The sequence below is a fragment of the Aspergillus luchuensis genome, chromosome 2, assembly GCF_016861625.1.
Source record: "Aspergillus luchuensis IFO 4308 DNA, chromosome 2, nearly complete sequence".
In the NCBI taxonomy this organism is placed as follows: domain Eukaryota; kingdom Fungi; phylum Ascomycota; class Eurotiomycetes; order Eurotiales; family Aspergillaceae; genus Aspergillus; species Aspergillus luchuensis.
The window spans coordinates 3,329,733-3,346,158 of NC_054850.1; the positions used below are offsets into that span (position 1 = coordinate 3,329,733).

Here is a 16,426-nt window from a genome sequence, read left to right on the forward strand (position 1 = left end):
TCCATGGTGCTGGGGCAGGGGAATCATCTAGTTCATTAAAGTTGAAAAGGAAAAGCTAATTACATAATGCCACACTCCAATCCATCTATCCATTTTTAAAACGCTGCGTTGACATACCAGAGACCAGAGGCAAAGCACGTGGACTCGCATTCATGGCGTTGAGAATAAGGTTAAAAAAGTGAAATGGGGTCAGTGAATATATGTCTGGAATAGAAATAGGAAAGGCGAGAAGCGACAAGATTACCGCATCTCCATTCCACTAGCCACCCCATCAGGAGAGTAGATCTCGCGGTGGAACGGCTTGACTTCGTTTTTAGGCAGCAGCCATCCTGGATGGAAGATGTTGAACACACCAACCGCTAGGACCATCATGATACCGTCCAGGACGATGAAGTACCGCTCGTGCGTGATCAAGTAGCCAGACCACCCCTGCGACAGCTCGATGGTTCGATAGATACTCCGAATGTAGATGCAGATGACCGAGAAGATCATCGCGCCGAGAAGAGGGATGATCGTGCCAGTCATGGTTTGCAGGATTCGCATACGGAGAGTGCGACGGACGAAATCAGCGGCGAGGAAAACAAAGACCGTGATAGACGCGAGCTGGAAGACGATACCGGCAACCATGGTGTGTGTGCCTGGGGCAGTATCGCCGTTGACCTTGTTTACTTCCATCGACGCCATGCCACCTCCCACAGCCTGGACGACCAATGAAATGATATCGCAAGTGACGAAGATCCAGAGATAGAGTTTTGGTCTCAAAATTGAGGTCTCGGGCCCCAACAGGTGGATGAAACGGCCCAGGAGCACGTAGATCCCGGCGGTAAAAAAAGTGGGGGCTAGAGAGAGGCAATTAGTTTCTGTTTCATGAAATGGGATATACGTGTTCCAGCTTGCGTACCGATGATCAAGGTAGAAATTTGCATGAGAAAGGCGGTTCCATTGTATGGGCATTCAGCAGACCAGGTACGTGCTGCCCAGCCCAGGATTTCCGCTGTGATGGCCGAGTTAGCGTACGGTTGAAGGGGACTCTTGTAGGAGGGGTTGGCATACTGATACATCCAAGAACGAAGACAGCGCACCACCAGGTCCTCTTCCACACCAGCTGCAATGTGTGGAGCAACATCGACAGACCGAAGAGGACACAGAATACAATGCCGGCAGCTAGCGAGGGAACGTAGCCATACGATGTGCCGTAGCCATCGATCTTTGCATGACAACCATAGGTCAATTGCTTTTTGAATTCATATTCCGCAGTAGAGTCAAGGCTCGACATATTGGCGTGAATGAAGGCCAAGGTGGTCCAGACCAAGTATGCCGAAGATTATATGGCGAGGCCAAGTGTGTCTGTGGACAGAGTAAGGAGAGAAAGCGGTTTTGAGGCAGCGAAACACGCTGCAGATTAATATACGATCAGAAAACAGGAATAAACGAATGACACCGAACGGGCAGGCTGTGCGCTAATCGAGCCTAGAGGGGTTGAGCTATTTGCTGTTGGACATGGATATATGCGTATGAATATGCACGGGGTACCAATCGGCGAAAAGAAAAGGAAAGACGGGCATCAGGAAGGAGAGGCTCTGCCTATAAAGAAGAAAAATGGGAAGAATTGTGATAGAAATCCTTCCAAACTCTGCCCCCATACTCTATTCTCGTCCATTCAATAGTGATCCCCGTCCTCCTGGCTGCCCGTCTCTGGGCGCCACCTGGTACGGCGGGGACACCCGTTGCAGGGAGCAATCTGATTGCACCTCACGAGAGTAGGCAGGGCCTGCCTTGCAAAAGCAAGCACTTCATTCGGCTAACAGACTGGCGAGACCCAAAAAAGAGTTAGGGGACGAGATGATAGCTCGCAAGGTTCGCTCAAAGAGGTTTAGCGCGTCTCGCATGAAGCCGGTAACTCCGGCCTTTTCCATCAGACGGTTTCGCGATAGAATTGTGAACAGACACCTCCCTAAGATGATCATCCTGTTGTCGCTGTAAGGCAGCTCATCTGATAGGACCCTTGACTATCAAGGATTGTGGTTAAGACCGTTATGCCGTGTCACTGCTAAACTCAGTGGAATCAATATATGCCATGCAGCCCAGGCAGTGATGCATGGCCAAGACCGATCGGGAAACAGGGAACCCGGGAGTCCGTCCACCGGGCTTACCATAGCAGCAATAAGGAACAGCACGGAGTATAGTAGATAGTTCTGGGACGGGATCGGAGCTATGATAAGGCCCGATGTTAGGTTGCTGAACTTCGAATGAAACCTGAAGTTAGGCTTCGATCAGACATGATGGATGGGATGTGGTCGTCGTCCAGATCACCCTAGTCAACACTAGACAGGGAGAGTTAAATGCAAGCGAAAGAATATTGATCGGTAATCACATGCAGGGAAGAGCGGAGAACTTCCTGCACCGGCAACATCCAAATACGGAAGGCGCGTCTGGCAACCCCGCTGCCCGCCTCAGGCATCAATATAATACTTCACATCCCTCCTTCCCTCCCTCTCCCTCTCTGTCTCCCACGCAGCCTTCAGCTACGAAGTCTCTGCCTCTCACAATTCCAAATCAAATTTAGATTCACCCATTTCTTGACGATGCGAGTCTAGTCCCGCCAGTGAGAACTTAGATGTCAAATCTCTACGTCCGTATGCGATGACTACGCTATTGTTATCCCTGCCTGATCAACATGGCATCCCCGGCGGCTGCACAAAGACGAACACACTAATATTCATTCTTTTCTAGCGCTAATAATAGGTCATGTCTTTTTCATATGCTTCACGCTTGAATCATCTCATTGACTCTACTCATTTGGACTCATTCAAACGAGGGCATATCATACGTATCATCCGGATCTGTGCACAGTCAGTATGAGCAATATTCGACCAGTTCACGGCAGGTGAAGCTCTTACCTTTGCGGTTGGCCAGAATGTACTTGCGTGTCTCCAAGATGTTGTGGTCGAATTCGCTGACCAGCTCGTGCTGCCGGATCTGAACCTTCTCATTCCGTCTGGACGCCCCAATCACGGCTGCCTTCGCCACGTGGTATCGTGAGACGTGATTCAACAACATCATATCGAATGGCGTCGTCGTGCTTCCTTCTTCCATGTATCCTTCCACTGAAACCCGGTCCAGGCGGGGCCGCCCGAAGAGCAGACCCTTCAGCTCGCCCGGGTATCCGTGGTAGTTGAAGTGTATCGGCCGGTCCGAGCCAAACAGGCTGTCGAAGGCTTCGGTGGACAATGCATGTGGATGTAGACCTTCCTTCTCCAGAATCATCAAGTCGGTCACGTTGACCACCCGCACCCGGAGTTCTGGACAACGCTTGCGGAGGATGGCCGCCGCGTAGATGACCTCGAACATCACCTCGACTCCAATGCCAACCAGCACGACATCCGGGTCCAGCCCATTGTCGGTGCTACAGAATCTCCAGATCGATGCGCCGGCTCGGCAGTGGCTCTCTGCTTCCTCGGGACTCAAGTACACAGGAGTTGGCTGCTTTGAGCCCACCATGAGGTTGACGTAATTCTTGGACTTGAGACAGTGATGAAGGGTGGTCAAAAATGTGTTAGCGTCAGGGGGCAGATAGACACGCGCGGCGGTGGGCTTCAGCCTGAGCACGGCTCCGATGAAGGATGGGTTCTGGTGAGAGAACCCATTATGCTCCTGACGAGCCCATGTACTCGTTTCGATATAGTTGATGCTACTGACCGGCTTGTGCCAGGTCGTCTCTTGAGCCTGTCATGGCAGTATCTGTTAGTATCGGGCGATCTAGGAAGAAGCACTGCAGACAAATACCATTTTGTTGAACTTGGCATATTGCACCATCATGGTGTGGATGATTCCCAAGAAGCTCTCATACGATGGGAAAATGCCCACCCGGCCCGTCAACGTGTATCCCTGCATAAAGCCTTGGCACAGGTGCTCACTGAGCACTTCGATGACGCGGCCGCCTTTAGCATTCGAGAATTGATCCCATTGAAAGTTCCTTCCCGTGTGCGCAAGTGCTGCATCCAGCTTGTTGCTCTCTAGCTCATCTGGTGAGAACACTCGGACGCCGTGGGGGTTCTGGGTGAACACCTGGTCAATGAATTTTCCAATCGTCTTCATAGCGCTTTGCTGGGAGCCCTTTTCTACACCAAACTTTCGCCAATCTGGGAGATCGGGTGCTCTATAGCCCTTGTAGGATTCTGCTCGCTGCCCCAGCTTCTTGGAGTCTTCCCGAGGGATAACAGACTTAATTTCGTCAATGATATCTCCGGTCTCAGTGAAAAGTTCGTGCGGATTATACGAGGACAGCCATTTCTGCAGAGCTTGAAGCTCCTCCTTGTCCTTCTTTGCATTTGGAAGAGGGACCTGATGCGAATGGAAAGATCCCTCTATGAACGACCCGTGCAGCTCTTTAGGTCCTGACCAGCCCTTCAAGGATAATTAACGGAGATCCAAGGTTAAGGCGGATATTATCATACCTTAGGTGTGCGCAAAACAATCATTGGCCATCTAGGCTTCATTATTGGCTTGCCGGAACGCGCCGCTTTCTGAATCTTATGGATCTCCTCAATTGCCCACATCATCGAGCCGTGGAGATCTGCATCAATGTCATCGAGGTTCTCAACAATGCGCACCTGGTATCCATAACCCGTGAAGAGGGAGACCAGCTCTTTGTTGTCCATGCAGCCATAGATGGTGCGCTCGCTGATCTTGAAGCCATTGACGTGGAGGATCGGCAGGACGGCACCTGATTCTGCAGGGTCAATGTACTTGATTGCATGCCAGGACCTGTCTGCTGTCAGATTGTGCTCGAATGGGGTATTTTTAGGTACTTACGTCGCGGTAGGACCAGTTTCTGCTTCTCCATCACCAACCACGCAAGTGACGATCATGTCCGGATTGTCCATGACAGCACCAAATGAGACGGCCAATGCATAACCCAGCTCACCACCTTCATGGATTGCACCGGGGGTTTCCGCGTTGATATGGCTTAAAGAAGTTAGATTGGCTTCAACTCAGATGCCCAGCCAAAGTCATACCTTGGTAAGCCAGCGCTTGTGCTGAAAGTCGAGATGAGCTCATGAAGACCATCCATGTCTCGTGAGTAATTGGGGTAAAATTTTTCTAGAGAGCCCTCGAGCCACAGCGAAGCCAGAATAGCTGGAGCGCCGTGTCCAGGTCCAACAACATACAACATGTCCAGGTTATGCTTTCTGATGATATAGTTCAAATGGGAGTATATGAGGATCAACCCGGGACATGTTCCCCAGTGGCCTACAGATCTGTGAGCGGAGCGTGCAGAGGACAACATCGGGAGATTGAAGATACTAACCAAGAAGCCTTGGCTTGATATCCTCATGCTTCAGATTCTGTTTCAGCAGCACATTGTCCTGGAGAAAGATCATTGCTTGTTGTGACGGGTCAGTGAATGTAGATTGAAAATCTGGGAGCCTTGATCTCACCAGCAGCAATGTAGGCCGCTGCTCGGCGGAATTTCAGCAGGGCATTGTAGTCAGATTCCTCCAAACTCGTCTCTTGGAGTTTGACCTGCAATTGATTGACAAGGTCGGGGATATGTGAAGGCTCAGCCTTGGGATTTGGCCTATCGATGACCTCTCCAGGCATGGTGATTTGATGGATGTAGATTGGTCGCTTGGTAAAACAAAAGGTAGTATATCCGTGGAACTAAATATTAGGGTCCGTTCGAGATCCTAGGGTCTATGGAGGGGTAGATCTAATAGCACGTGGAAACAAGAGTCTAGGCCACTTTCTGCAGCTGTCAAAGATGGTAAAAGAAGGAGATCATACCACTGCCTCGACTGCACTGCTTAAAATAAGAACAGGGAAGCGAGGTGGTGAGGTTGTTGTTGTATGGAGACCCCTGGCAATACGTCACTCGGGGAGTGACATCACCCCCCGTCGCAACCGGGAACTGAGCTGCCACCACCAACAAGCATCAACCCACAACTTCCGAGATCAAGGCCCGACAAGGGTTTAGAAAGCCTATATTTGAATCTCTTTTTTCTCTAGCAGCCAGCAAGCTAACACACCGTGTCCCCGCATCCAATTGCTCCGCAACAACATGGCGCGCAAATCCATCCTCTCCGTCAATGCCGGATCCTCGTCGGTCAAGCTTACCTTCTATACCTACGAGAAGACCCCAAAGGTCATTGCTGCCGCGCAGGTTTCCGGTATCACTGCCCCACCAGCAAAGCTGAAATACACGAGTGGCGACAAGCAACACAAAGAGGAACTCAAGGAAAGCATCAGTACTCCTCAAGATGCCTTCAAATTTCTGCTTCAGCGCTGCATCTCTGATCCCGAGCTTTCCGAAGTCGCCAGCACAGATGATCTAGCCTATATCTGCCACCGTGTGGTGCACGGTGGAGACTACGACAAGTCTGTTGTAATCACCGACGAAACTTATCATCATCTCGAGAAATTGGAAGACCTAGCTCCATTGCACAATTATTCCGCGTTGGAGATTATACGGCATTGCAGAAAGGAAATTCCATCCGTCAGGAGCATCACCTTCTTTGACTCTGCGTTCCATCAAACTCTTCCCGAACATGTCAAGACCTACCCAATCGACCAGAAGACAGCCAGGTCCAACGGGCTGCGGAAATATGGCTTCCACGGCATCAGTTATTCGTTCATTCTGCGCTCTGTTGCGGAATTCCTGAACAAACCTGCTGATAAGACCAATATTATCGCAATGCATATCGGAAGCGGTGCTTCTATCTGTGCCATCAAGGATGGTAAATCGGTTGATACCACGTGAGATTCCCAGCCTTTGTCAATGACCATCTATACTGACGAGTTCACACGTAGGATGGGACTCACACCGCTAGCCGGACTACCAGGCGCTACACGAAGCGGAGACATTGATCCATCGTGAGTGCCAATATGCCCTGCTCAGGAAACTGCATACTGACAGTAGTCCAGCCTTGTGTTCCACTACACCAACGATGCAGGCAAACTCAGTCCTGCCAGCACTAAAGAAATGCACATCAGCACGGTACGTATGCACTTAATGGCAATAGCTACATTCCGCTAACGCATGACCAGGCCGAAGAAATTCTCAACAAAAAGTCCGGCTGGAAAGCCTTGACCGGCACCACCGACTTTGCCCAAATCGCCGTCGAGAACCCACCGACACGGGAACATAAACTGGCATTCGACATCCTCGTTGACCGCATCGCGGGCTACCTCGGCAATTACTTTGTAAAGCTAGACGGCCGTGTCGACGCCTTTGTCTTCGCAGGCGGAATTGGCGAGAAGAGCGCGCTGCTTCGAAAAGCAGTTATGGAGAGGTGTCGCTGCCTGGGATGTGCGGTTGATCCGGGGAAGAATGACAAGGGTGCAGGGGATGGGGAGACGGTAGTGGATATTTCTCGGGGTGATGACAAGGGTCCTAAGGTCTTGATCTGTCAGACAGATGAACAGGTGAGGCATACCTCATTTCCACCCCTTTGATGATACTCGATTGTGCATGTGAATGTGGTTACTAATGATGGATACATAGTTCGAGATGGCATACGGATGTGTCAATCAGTATGAGAAGTCGTAGACAGATGGCCTGCTGTCACTTTACCAGAGAGAGGCATGTATCTACTTACGAAGTAATGAATCGAACTAGGAAACTCGTCATAAGACCTCATACCCAATGTAGGCATCCCTTTGCTCAGGCATGCAGTTTCCTGTATGGGAATTACAGTTCAGAGTTCAAATGTCATCTTCCACTTTACGACGGCTAAGTCTAGCCTAATCACTCTCTTCTAAGTAATACAAAGCATGAGAGTGTAATATTAGTTTCCTAACAGTAGGAAAAAAGAGACGTTATGAATGGATGGTGACCACCTCACCCAACAACCGAGTTGAAAGAATGAAGAGCATCTCCCAACAAACCAAACCATCACATAACATTCCAATCACGTTAGTCACCGAGGAACCCGAGACTCAGCCAGCCAACATTATCCGTTGAGAGAGAGAGTGAGTTGTAGTCATTGACAACTGCCAGAACAAAGAACTGGTATTTACTGATTAGTTAGGACTATACTAGGTATATACCCTGTATCCCTGCATTAACTTAACATCGGTAAGTATAAACCCCGCTTACCGTACTCAGTACATACCAAGTACTTACTATGAAGACTCAATCTGATTGGCACACGTAGTATCTCTACAAGATAGTAGAGCCTTTTGACATCTACATCGCCAAGAACTTCCATCAAGTTCATGATGTTCCAAGTAGACACCACCACCACCAATACCAATTCCTCAGTATAACTGTTTAGACACTTGACAGATCATTCATCATCCCTCATCCTTCCCTGTCTATCTTTATTCCAACCCTAAACACAGTATCATAGAATACGAAGCATGTCTTACCCCCAGCCCAGCCCAGCACTATAGCGTAGCGTATCCAAAGAGTGAAACCATAATCACATCTCATCACATCACATCAACCACTACCACTACCATACCACTCCCCCTCCGTCTCGGACCCGACAGTCTGGACACTTCCATCAGGGATTAAAGGGGGCCGGGGGCCGGGGGCCGGGTGGCGTGTAATCCTCTCCGCGGGATTTGAAATGGTGAAAATTGTCAAAGGGAGAAGTTTAATCTGAACACACTTTAGTAGTATCCGACTTTATTAGTAGATAGGAATGTGTAGAATGTACTACTTTGTAGATAAAAGTGGCAAATCATGCTGATGAAGGGGGTTGTGATTGGGTGGTTAGTTGTTCTTTTTTTCTTTTCTGGGGATCGGTGGTTCGGGGATACTCCATGAGAGGGGTTAGTGTTGGATGGATAGTCATGCTAATAATGATGGTTGTTGAGTCGGTAGATGATGGTTGATGTTGATGTGATGATGACCCCGTGGGTGTCACTCACTCACGCACTCACTCTGTCAGAGTTTGATAGGGAATCCAATTAGACATTGAAAATTCCTCTAGTCGTCGCTTTGTTCCTTCCCCCCATCACCTGATCAACAGGAAGAAAAGCAAAAGAAAGAAGGAAGCAAGAAAAGAATAAGCAAGAAAAAGCAAAAAGAAATTAGTTCGACCCGCGGAGTTGGTCACTCATCTCCGTCTGACAGGATAAACCAATAGTCAAGCCGTACTTCTGATAAAGAACAAAAGTAAAGATAGATAGATAGATGCACGATTATCGGGGTAACTCACTCACTCACTGCTCATGCAGCTAGAGGGTTAGCTGGGACAACAACACTTGGTCTAGACGGGGCGGGGGGGCCATCCATGTATAGTAACACTAAGTAATAATAATAATACTACTGATTTAATAATAATAATTATAAGAATAATGCTCCGGTTCTATTATGTAGTCTAGACTATCTACTACAATATGAAGTGAAGTCCGTACTTTGACGGCAGACATGGATGTTCAATCTCTTCTAGTGGAGCATCTTTATGGCAGCTAAAAATGGATGTGTATAGCTGCCATATGCCGTGTGAAGGAAATGGGCTCCACTGACAAGGGATCCAGGCATCTACCTAAAGAGGTAGGTACTACTCCTACTTCTCCATACACATCGCATAGCAACCATTCTAGAACTTTCTCAGTTAAGATCAATTGCTTTCATGGGCGAAAGAAGAGAAGTGGAGGCCCCCGGGGGGGGGACCGCCTCATCTCGGCGGAGATGTATGATCGCTCACTTGCGCCATCATCTCCGGGAAGATAGGTGTAGGTAAAATAACTCAGCTACTGTAAGAATGATCTGATCTATCTATTCATTCACTACTTAACTATCTAGCTTTCTTCAGTAAAGGAAGAAAAAATAATTCTAGTAAAAAGAAAGAAAATAATGCTAGCTAGCTGGGTCCGCCACGGACGCGACCTGAAGATCATCACTCCGAATCGGGAAGTCTGTCAGATGGATGCATGGACCGGGCCCCCTTCAATCCCCTTCCCTTCCCTTCCCTTTGGGACGGATGGAGGGTCGCTCAGCATCCAGACTAACGATGAGGCTGACGGACGGGGCAAGGCGATCATCACGCATCAATCTGGTGGTTTTGCTGGGTGGCTGAAGAAATAAAAGAAATTATGTGTTGAGGTGATACGGGGGGGAAGAGAGACGGGGGGGGAGGGATGCACCATGACCTAAAAAGGGGAATTGAAATATGGTCCGGAACGGGGAAGCGAAATGAGGTTCCAGAGTGGCGGGTGGATGCGTTAGTTGGATTGACATGGAACTTGATACATCCACCGTGGACCTCTTTCTTTCCCTTCCCTTCCCTTCTCTTTCTCTCCCTTGACTTACTGTAGCTGGAGCTGTGTAACTATCATGTATTCCCGTTCGTCCGTCCGCGCGCGCCTCCCCATCCTCTATCTCTCTCTCTCTCTCTCTCTCTCTCTCGCTCTATCTATCAATCTAGAAGATCACCCTCAGCAGAGGAAAAAGAAAAGAAAAAGAGTAACCGAAAGATAGCAATCACAAGAAAGAGAAAGAGAAAAGAAAAAGAAAACATTGACAGGGCGACACGGGACATCCTTATCAGGTGAATCATCAACAAAATAAATCCATCTATCGAAAGAAAGTCGCCATCATCCGTCCGCACTGTTATTGGGAAGAAAAGAAAAGAAAAAAAAAAAAATAAATAAATAAACACACACCTCCCCTTTCCTTGTATTCTTTCATTCAATTCAGCCCCGTTCGTAATAATGAGCCGAGAGCCCAAAAGGATTTGCAGACGATCCGATCAAGTTTCCCCTTCTAGAACGCCATCCCGTGGACGAGAGTGGACACTTAAGGAAAGCCGGCTGCGATTCCGCGCGCCTCTAGTGCTGTAGTTCTGTAGGGTTATCGAGTTTTCTCTTTGGTCTGTTACCACTCAGGTGGATCAGGGGGAGAGAGAGAGTGTGTGTGTGAGAGAAAGAGGAAAAAAGAGAAAGAAGAAGGGTGAATATCGTTACCTGGTTAGGGATAACGGGTTGGACGTGTTGTTTTGTTGTTATGTACACAGTAAGAAAACTGCAAATTACCTACTTTGTACGGAGTACTCTCTGTATCTCTCGCTAGATCAGTCATGTCGCATTGGATTCTAGTTGCATTATTGAATTTGGGTTATGGGAGCAAAAACACTAAAATGATTGACTGAATGACAGACAGACAGACAGATAGCTCAACTCTCAGCTCAGCTCAGCTCAGCCCAGGAACTTTGCCTAGAGTCTTGGCAGGTACCAACCGACTAGTAAGATTTTCCGGCCTTAAAGTTCAGGTTTTAACGCCACTGTCAAGGCACGTGTTCCACCTGGATGGATAGTACTAGCTGTACGGAGTAGAACTGAAGAATTGCCGCCTTGATTGAGAGCTTAGCTAACAGTAGTGCTATAGTGCTAGATGGTGATGAACAAGGGAATAATCTACCTTTCAGCAAGGAAATACTTGTACCCATAATGGTAATTGATCATTCACTTCAGCTTTTCGGGGATTTGCTTCATTCACACTGTCCCCTTCCACCCAACGCACATACATATTTACTGGGGAGAGACAGGTTAAGCTGGTGCTTACTATCCGTCTATGTAAAACAAGACAATGTCTTCACACTTCCACATCTGCACAGGAAGTTAGGAAAAGGGCAAATTGCCAAAAGTACATTACCTCTTTGATTAACAAGAGGCAAAAAACGCTTTGGCATTAACCATAATCAATCTAGTAAATGCAGTTCCCCCTGCGTCGGTCGCATAACCCTCGCCCATTCCCCGTCCCATAGTTTTCTGCAAGGTACTATGCAATGGCGAACAGACCTCCTCTTCAGAAGCACATCATCCTCATCCTTTTTCCCTCTTGGCTATAGTTTAAGTAGTACAGTAAGGGTAAGTTAAGTATGGGTTGGTTTTCGTGTTTCACGGCAGATCGGTCGATCCCATCTCTGGCTACTGTATTCTTCATCTGGGATGTAGCTCTGCAGTATGTATGTATCTAGTCACATGCAGTACATACGTCCATTTATCTCTTTCTGTGGCTGGAATAAAAACGATCTGCTGCAGAAAAATGCCGATACCCGACATACTATACAGCGATACCATGGACAGTAGAACAGGGTCTCGATCATTCTGGTATGTTCCCCTTTCCACGGGGAATAAAATAAAATCGGACGTTGAGGTGTTGCTGTATTCGCTAGAATTAGATTTGTTTTTTCCTGCATGGCTAATGCATCTTGCCGATGCGGGCTGAATCATGTCCAGTCATATTGTTGCAGGGAAAACTAAACCATGCTTAACCCTTGAACCTTGAACCTGGTTGTGGGAACGAATGAACCAACGAATGAGCCATGCGGAAGAGAAGTAAAGTAAAGTACATGCTCACTTCGTGGGTAAGGTAGTTAGTAGTGGTACTTCTGGCTCCGTGTTCGGACTACTTCGGCCCATCCATTGATCAATCAATCAATCAATCTGCATCCGACCACCACCGTCGGAAAATCCTAGACATGTTTCGAACGAACACCAAGATGAACGTTCACGCATGACAGGTCAGGTTTTCTCATCGCTGTTTCCTTGTGCGGGAATTATTAGTCGCTTGCAAGGGAAAAAAGTTCGAAATGATGGATCATGAAACTGATCCTAATCCTGTGGTTTGATCCCTGTTTACCATCTACCACTTACCAAAATTGTAAGCAAGCAAGCAAGTAACAGCTCGCGACGGGACCTTAATGGATTGATTGATGGATGGATGTATCCATTATCTATCCAATCCAATATATCCCCAACCGCCCTATTGAAGACCAGTCAGTCAGTGGTCGGACAAATAGATAGCCAGATAGCCTGAATAATCAGCCCAACTATCTATCGACAGTCAGTAAATAGTTAACCATATCGGATCGGAAGGATCCTATCCATCCATTCCATGCCGTTTCTCGCAATCCTCTTCAATCCTTCCAACGATCTAGCCTTCCAAGACCGACCGACCCAATTAGAAAAAAAAAAGGCCATAATATCCGCAAGTTAAAACACACTCTAGCGTCTGCGGAACCCGGAAAGAAAAAAACTCAACCTACGGAGTACTTACCTTTGGCTTTCCTTCTCGTCCATTTCCAAAAAGGCAATACCGCCCAACGGTTCCCTTTCCACCCTTCTCGCTAGACCAAAGTACTCATTAGTCCCGTTCCTCCGGTTTCTAGCGCCGTTCTAGCCTCCCCGTAAACCAATTACGGAGGACAAATCCACTCTCTCGATGGAGTCGTGGTGGTTCGCCTATCGAGTAATTTCCTCTTTTGGGGACATGTTCGGGCCGTTGAGACGGGGATCATAATAGCTATTTCTGCCTTACAGTAGCTCTTTTTGCAATTTGTGGGTTTTAGTTCGTATCTCCGATGTCTATTTTTCTCTTTGGCAGCCAGCGGGTTCAAGAGGCGTAAAGTCCCGGGGACCATGACGGATGGTACGATCCGCGAGCGAACCATGGTTGGATGGGGAAGGGAAGAACCATCCGGATGGGCCTTCTAGAATCGTTCTGGAAGAGGTGGTTGAGTTGACTTTGACCCATCCGGGCGCAAGTGGGTGGAACACTTGCTTGCGTTTGCTTTTTGTTGATGTTTCTGTTTCGGTAGCTATTGCTGGATACTGGGCGTGAGAGGGTGTGTCGGCTGTTGGGCCTGGATTTCTGGGGTCAATTGACGAGTGCTATTATTATTGCTGGATGATTATTATTGTGTGGGTGTGTATGTTCGGCTGTTTGGTCCAGGATCATGATGATAAAACCAAAAATCAAGCTAAGGTGTCACATGTAGCCGAGGACGGCTTGTCGCAAAAAAATTGAAGGATTAAAGATACAAGTCATGCCATTCCATTGGATGGGATGGTCTAATGTCTCAGAATCTGATGCTATCAGCAACTCTACTTCTTCCTGCTGACACTGTCATAACGTCCTATTCGACCACAAAGAAAAGGCCAACTATGTCCCTTTCAATTGATTCACGTCATTGGCTAGTCAGAGAAGAGACGGGAAAAGTACGAACCAGTTGTGAGATAAGGTGTAATCAGACATCCCCAAACAAAGATAAAGCGCCTACGGTGTGACTGTGACGGCTAGTTCCAATCCATCGGTTGGATTGAAACACGCGTACGCGCCAGCCTAGCAGGGAGTCCCATGTTGCGAATCCCGGTACATGCGTCGCTTGGCACTTTGAGGCATTGTTTCTCCGCGCAGATCGACGGCGACGTCAAGACGGTCTACAACGGAGATACTATCAGAGGATCAGAAGCTACCCAAGTGAGCAAGAGGTTGGGCAAACGTGGGCGGCTTTGAGCAGCTCGAGTCAGTCTAGAATTCCACTCGTCTAGACGTTACTACTTTGCTTTGCCCCATTGTGGCGAAGGTCAGGAATAGAAGTGGTAAGAATGATGTAGTGGGATGGGCTGGTGGAGTCGAATAATTTAGCCCATACTGGGTAACGACGGTCAAGCGACAGAGGTAATTTGTAATTCCAGCCACAATTTACAGAACGACAGACGAGTGAGAGAGCTTGCTTACCTGAGTATTAACTAAACTAGCTTCCTCCATGCAGCCGGAGATGTCAACCCCCAGAAATCCGCACAGGGCTGCAAATCCCCCAATTTGTCGGGGGGAAAGAACATCCAGATTGTTCTTTCGGGAAGTTTTAGAGGGCTGCTGGACCCAGCGTAAATTGAGCCTATCGTTTTACTAGAGTCTGGTAGTCTGCGATCGTAGGACCGAAAAGCTGCAAAATTGGCGCGCTGGTTCTGGTTGCTCGCAGCTCCATCCGCGGTCGCGGGGGCGAACAGGCAGGGCGAGGGCGCTAGAAGGACTAGAAGCGCGCGAGAAGAATGCGAGTTGCACAATAATACGTAACGGAGGCGGGTAACAGTGGATTTGCCGGATCATGGATCGTTATTAGGGGGCCCCACTGCCCCTTTCAGCCAGCCGATTTCCCCGGTGACCAAAGGGAAGGAAGACGCGAGTGTGCCAAAAGATCAGAGGGCGGAAAAGAAGTCCAGCGGGAAACGAAGGGTAAGGAAATAGAAAAAGTAAAGACAGACAATGTCTTGAGGTCAGCTCGGATTCGCTTAGTAGATAGTTGACCTGTGTAGGTAGGTTGATTGCTCACTCGAGGGCCAGAGGTGACAGAAACCGGTGCTAATCTCTCTGTGGCTGACATGAATCAAACCAGGAGAAATGGTGGGCCAGGCTAGGGAGGTCCATCAATAAACAGTGATCTTGGTCGCGAATAGTCTCCCGAAACTACTCCAAACTAAAGTGCAGCAGGTGACTAACTACCGGACGGAAAGCTTCTGGATTGGTTCTGAACCTGGTTAGGTACCCTGGTCCTCCGTATCCCCGGCGGTTACTTGACTAGTTAGTAGGCCAACTTCCCGTAGGGTTGAATGCCTGCTTGCTTACCCATTGCGGATGAAAGCAGAAACAGCTAGCTGGTCGTCAAAGTACTGAGAGTACTTTTTCCATACTTACCTACATACTTCTACGCCCAGGATGATTAAAGTGATAGCCCAGAGCTCTGGACCTTACCTATCAAACCATGGTTGGCGCCATCAAAGTTCGATCATCTCGATCGTACAGTAGTCGAGCTCGATAGATAAGTGCGGCTATGCAGGTACTCCGGCCCTTTCCAGGATGTCTAGCCGTGTTAGGGGGGAGCTACCGACAAGGGTGCGCCGCTCTAAATCTTAGCAGCCACCACTGGTAAATAATAGATCCAGCCCGAAAATTCAGAGACCCCGTTTCATAGGATAAGAGGCAAATATCAATGAGCAAAAAGGGAAGCGAAAAAAAGAAAAGAAGAAAAGTCAAAACATCTGCATGGGGTCATGTTGTGCAAAAGCACCCAGACAGACCTAGTTAGCTAGCTATGGGCATCCCATGGAATTTTGAATACGTAGGGTTTCCGGGAAACAGGCTCCTCCCCCCATCCAGGGGCCCCTGACTTTGGTTCTTCCCTTCCCACCCCCCCCCAAAAACCACGCGAGAAAGCATCAGGTCAAGCCCCAGCGGACCCATTGGTGCTGGATTCGGATCCATCCGCGGGATCCTGTGAGCGGCTGCCTTCCCCACTCACCTGCACTCAAACCTGCCCGTCGCGTCCGAGGAATCGGTTCCTAGCTTCTGACTGATGTTCTCCGTACAGTCAGTGGAGACCTCAAAATTTCTTCTGTAGTGGTATTTCCATTTTTCCGTTACTGGTGTGGTAGTGGTCGTCAGAATGATGATGATGATGATGATGACTGCTGAACAGTGGCTAAATTCTCAATGCCATTACAAATTTACAGTACCTTTACTTACTATAGTCGGAGAGGTCGGTCCCTTGACTGGGTGGGCAAAGTCTTCTCCGAACTAGGCCATGATCGATGGAATGGATTTCTCTATTCAGAAACAATCTAGGTAAGGTCACTTCCGTTACGGATTAGACGGACTTTTCCTGTGGTTTCCCTACAATTTCCGAGATGA

General features: G+C 48.4%; 3 protein-coding genes across 3 annotated transcripts; 1 reads left to right on the top strand and 2 right to left on the bottom strand.

Annotated features, from left to right (window-relative positions):
• Positions 1-240: 240 nt before the first annotated feature.
• On the bottom strand, positions 241-1,276 carry AKAW2_21098A (RTA1 domain-containing protein; the record flags this gene model as incomplete). The annotated part of the gene is made up of 3 exons (XM_041685885.1): positions 241-839; positions 902-994; positions 1,054-1,276. The coding sequence occupies 3 exons, from the start codon at positions 1,274-1,276 to the stop codon at positions 241-243; spliced, it is 915 nt and encodes a 304-aa protein (XP_041539924.1).
• A 1,529-nt stretch (positions 1,277-2,805) lies between these two features.
• On the bottom strand, positions 2,806-5,338 carry AKAW2_21099A (putative phosphoketolase; the record flags this gene model as incomplete). The annotated part of the gene is made up of 6 exons (XM_041685886.1): positions 2,806-2,843; positions 2,901-3,726; positions 3,787-4,407; positions 4,458-4,767; positions 4,816-4,968; positions 5,019-5,338. 6 exons carry the CDS (start codon positions 5,336-5,338, stop codon positions 2,806-2,808), a joined length of 2,268 nt encoding a protein of 755 aa, XP_041539925.1.
• A 723-nt stretch (positions 5,339-6,061) lies between these two features.
• AKAW2_21100S (putative acetate kinase) lies at positions 6,062-7,549 on the top strand (the record flags this gene model as incomplete). Its single annotated transcript, XM_041685887.1, has 5 exons — positions 6,062-6,756; positions 6,811-6,873; positions 6,925-6,997; positions 7,048-7,425; positions 7,505-7,549. 5 exons carry the CDS (start codon positions 6,062-6,064, stop codon positions 7,547-7,549), a joined length of 1,254 nt encoding a protein of 417 aa, XP_041539926.1.
• Positions 7,550-16,426: the final 8,877 nt, after the last annotated feature.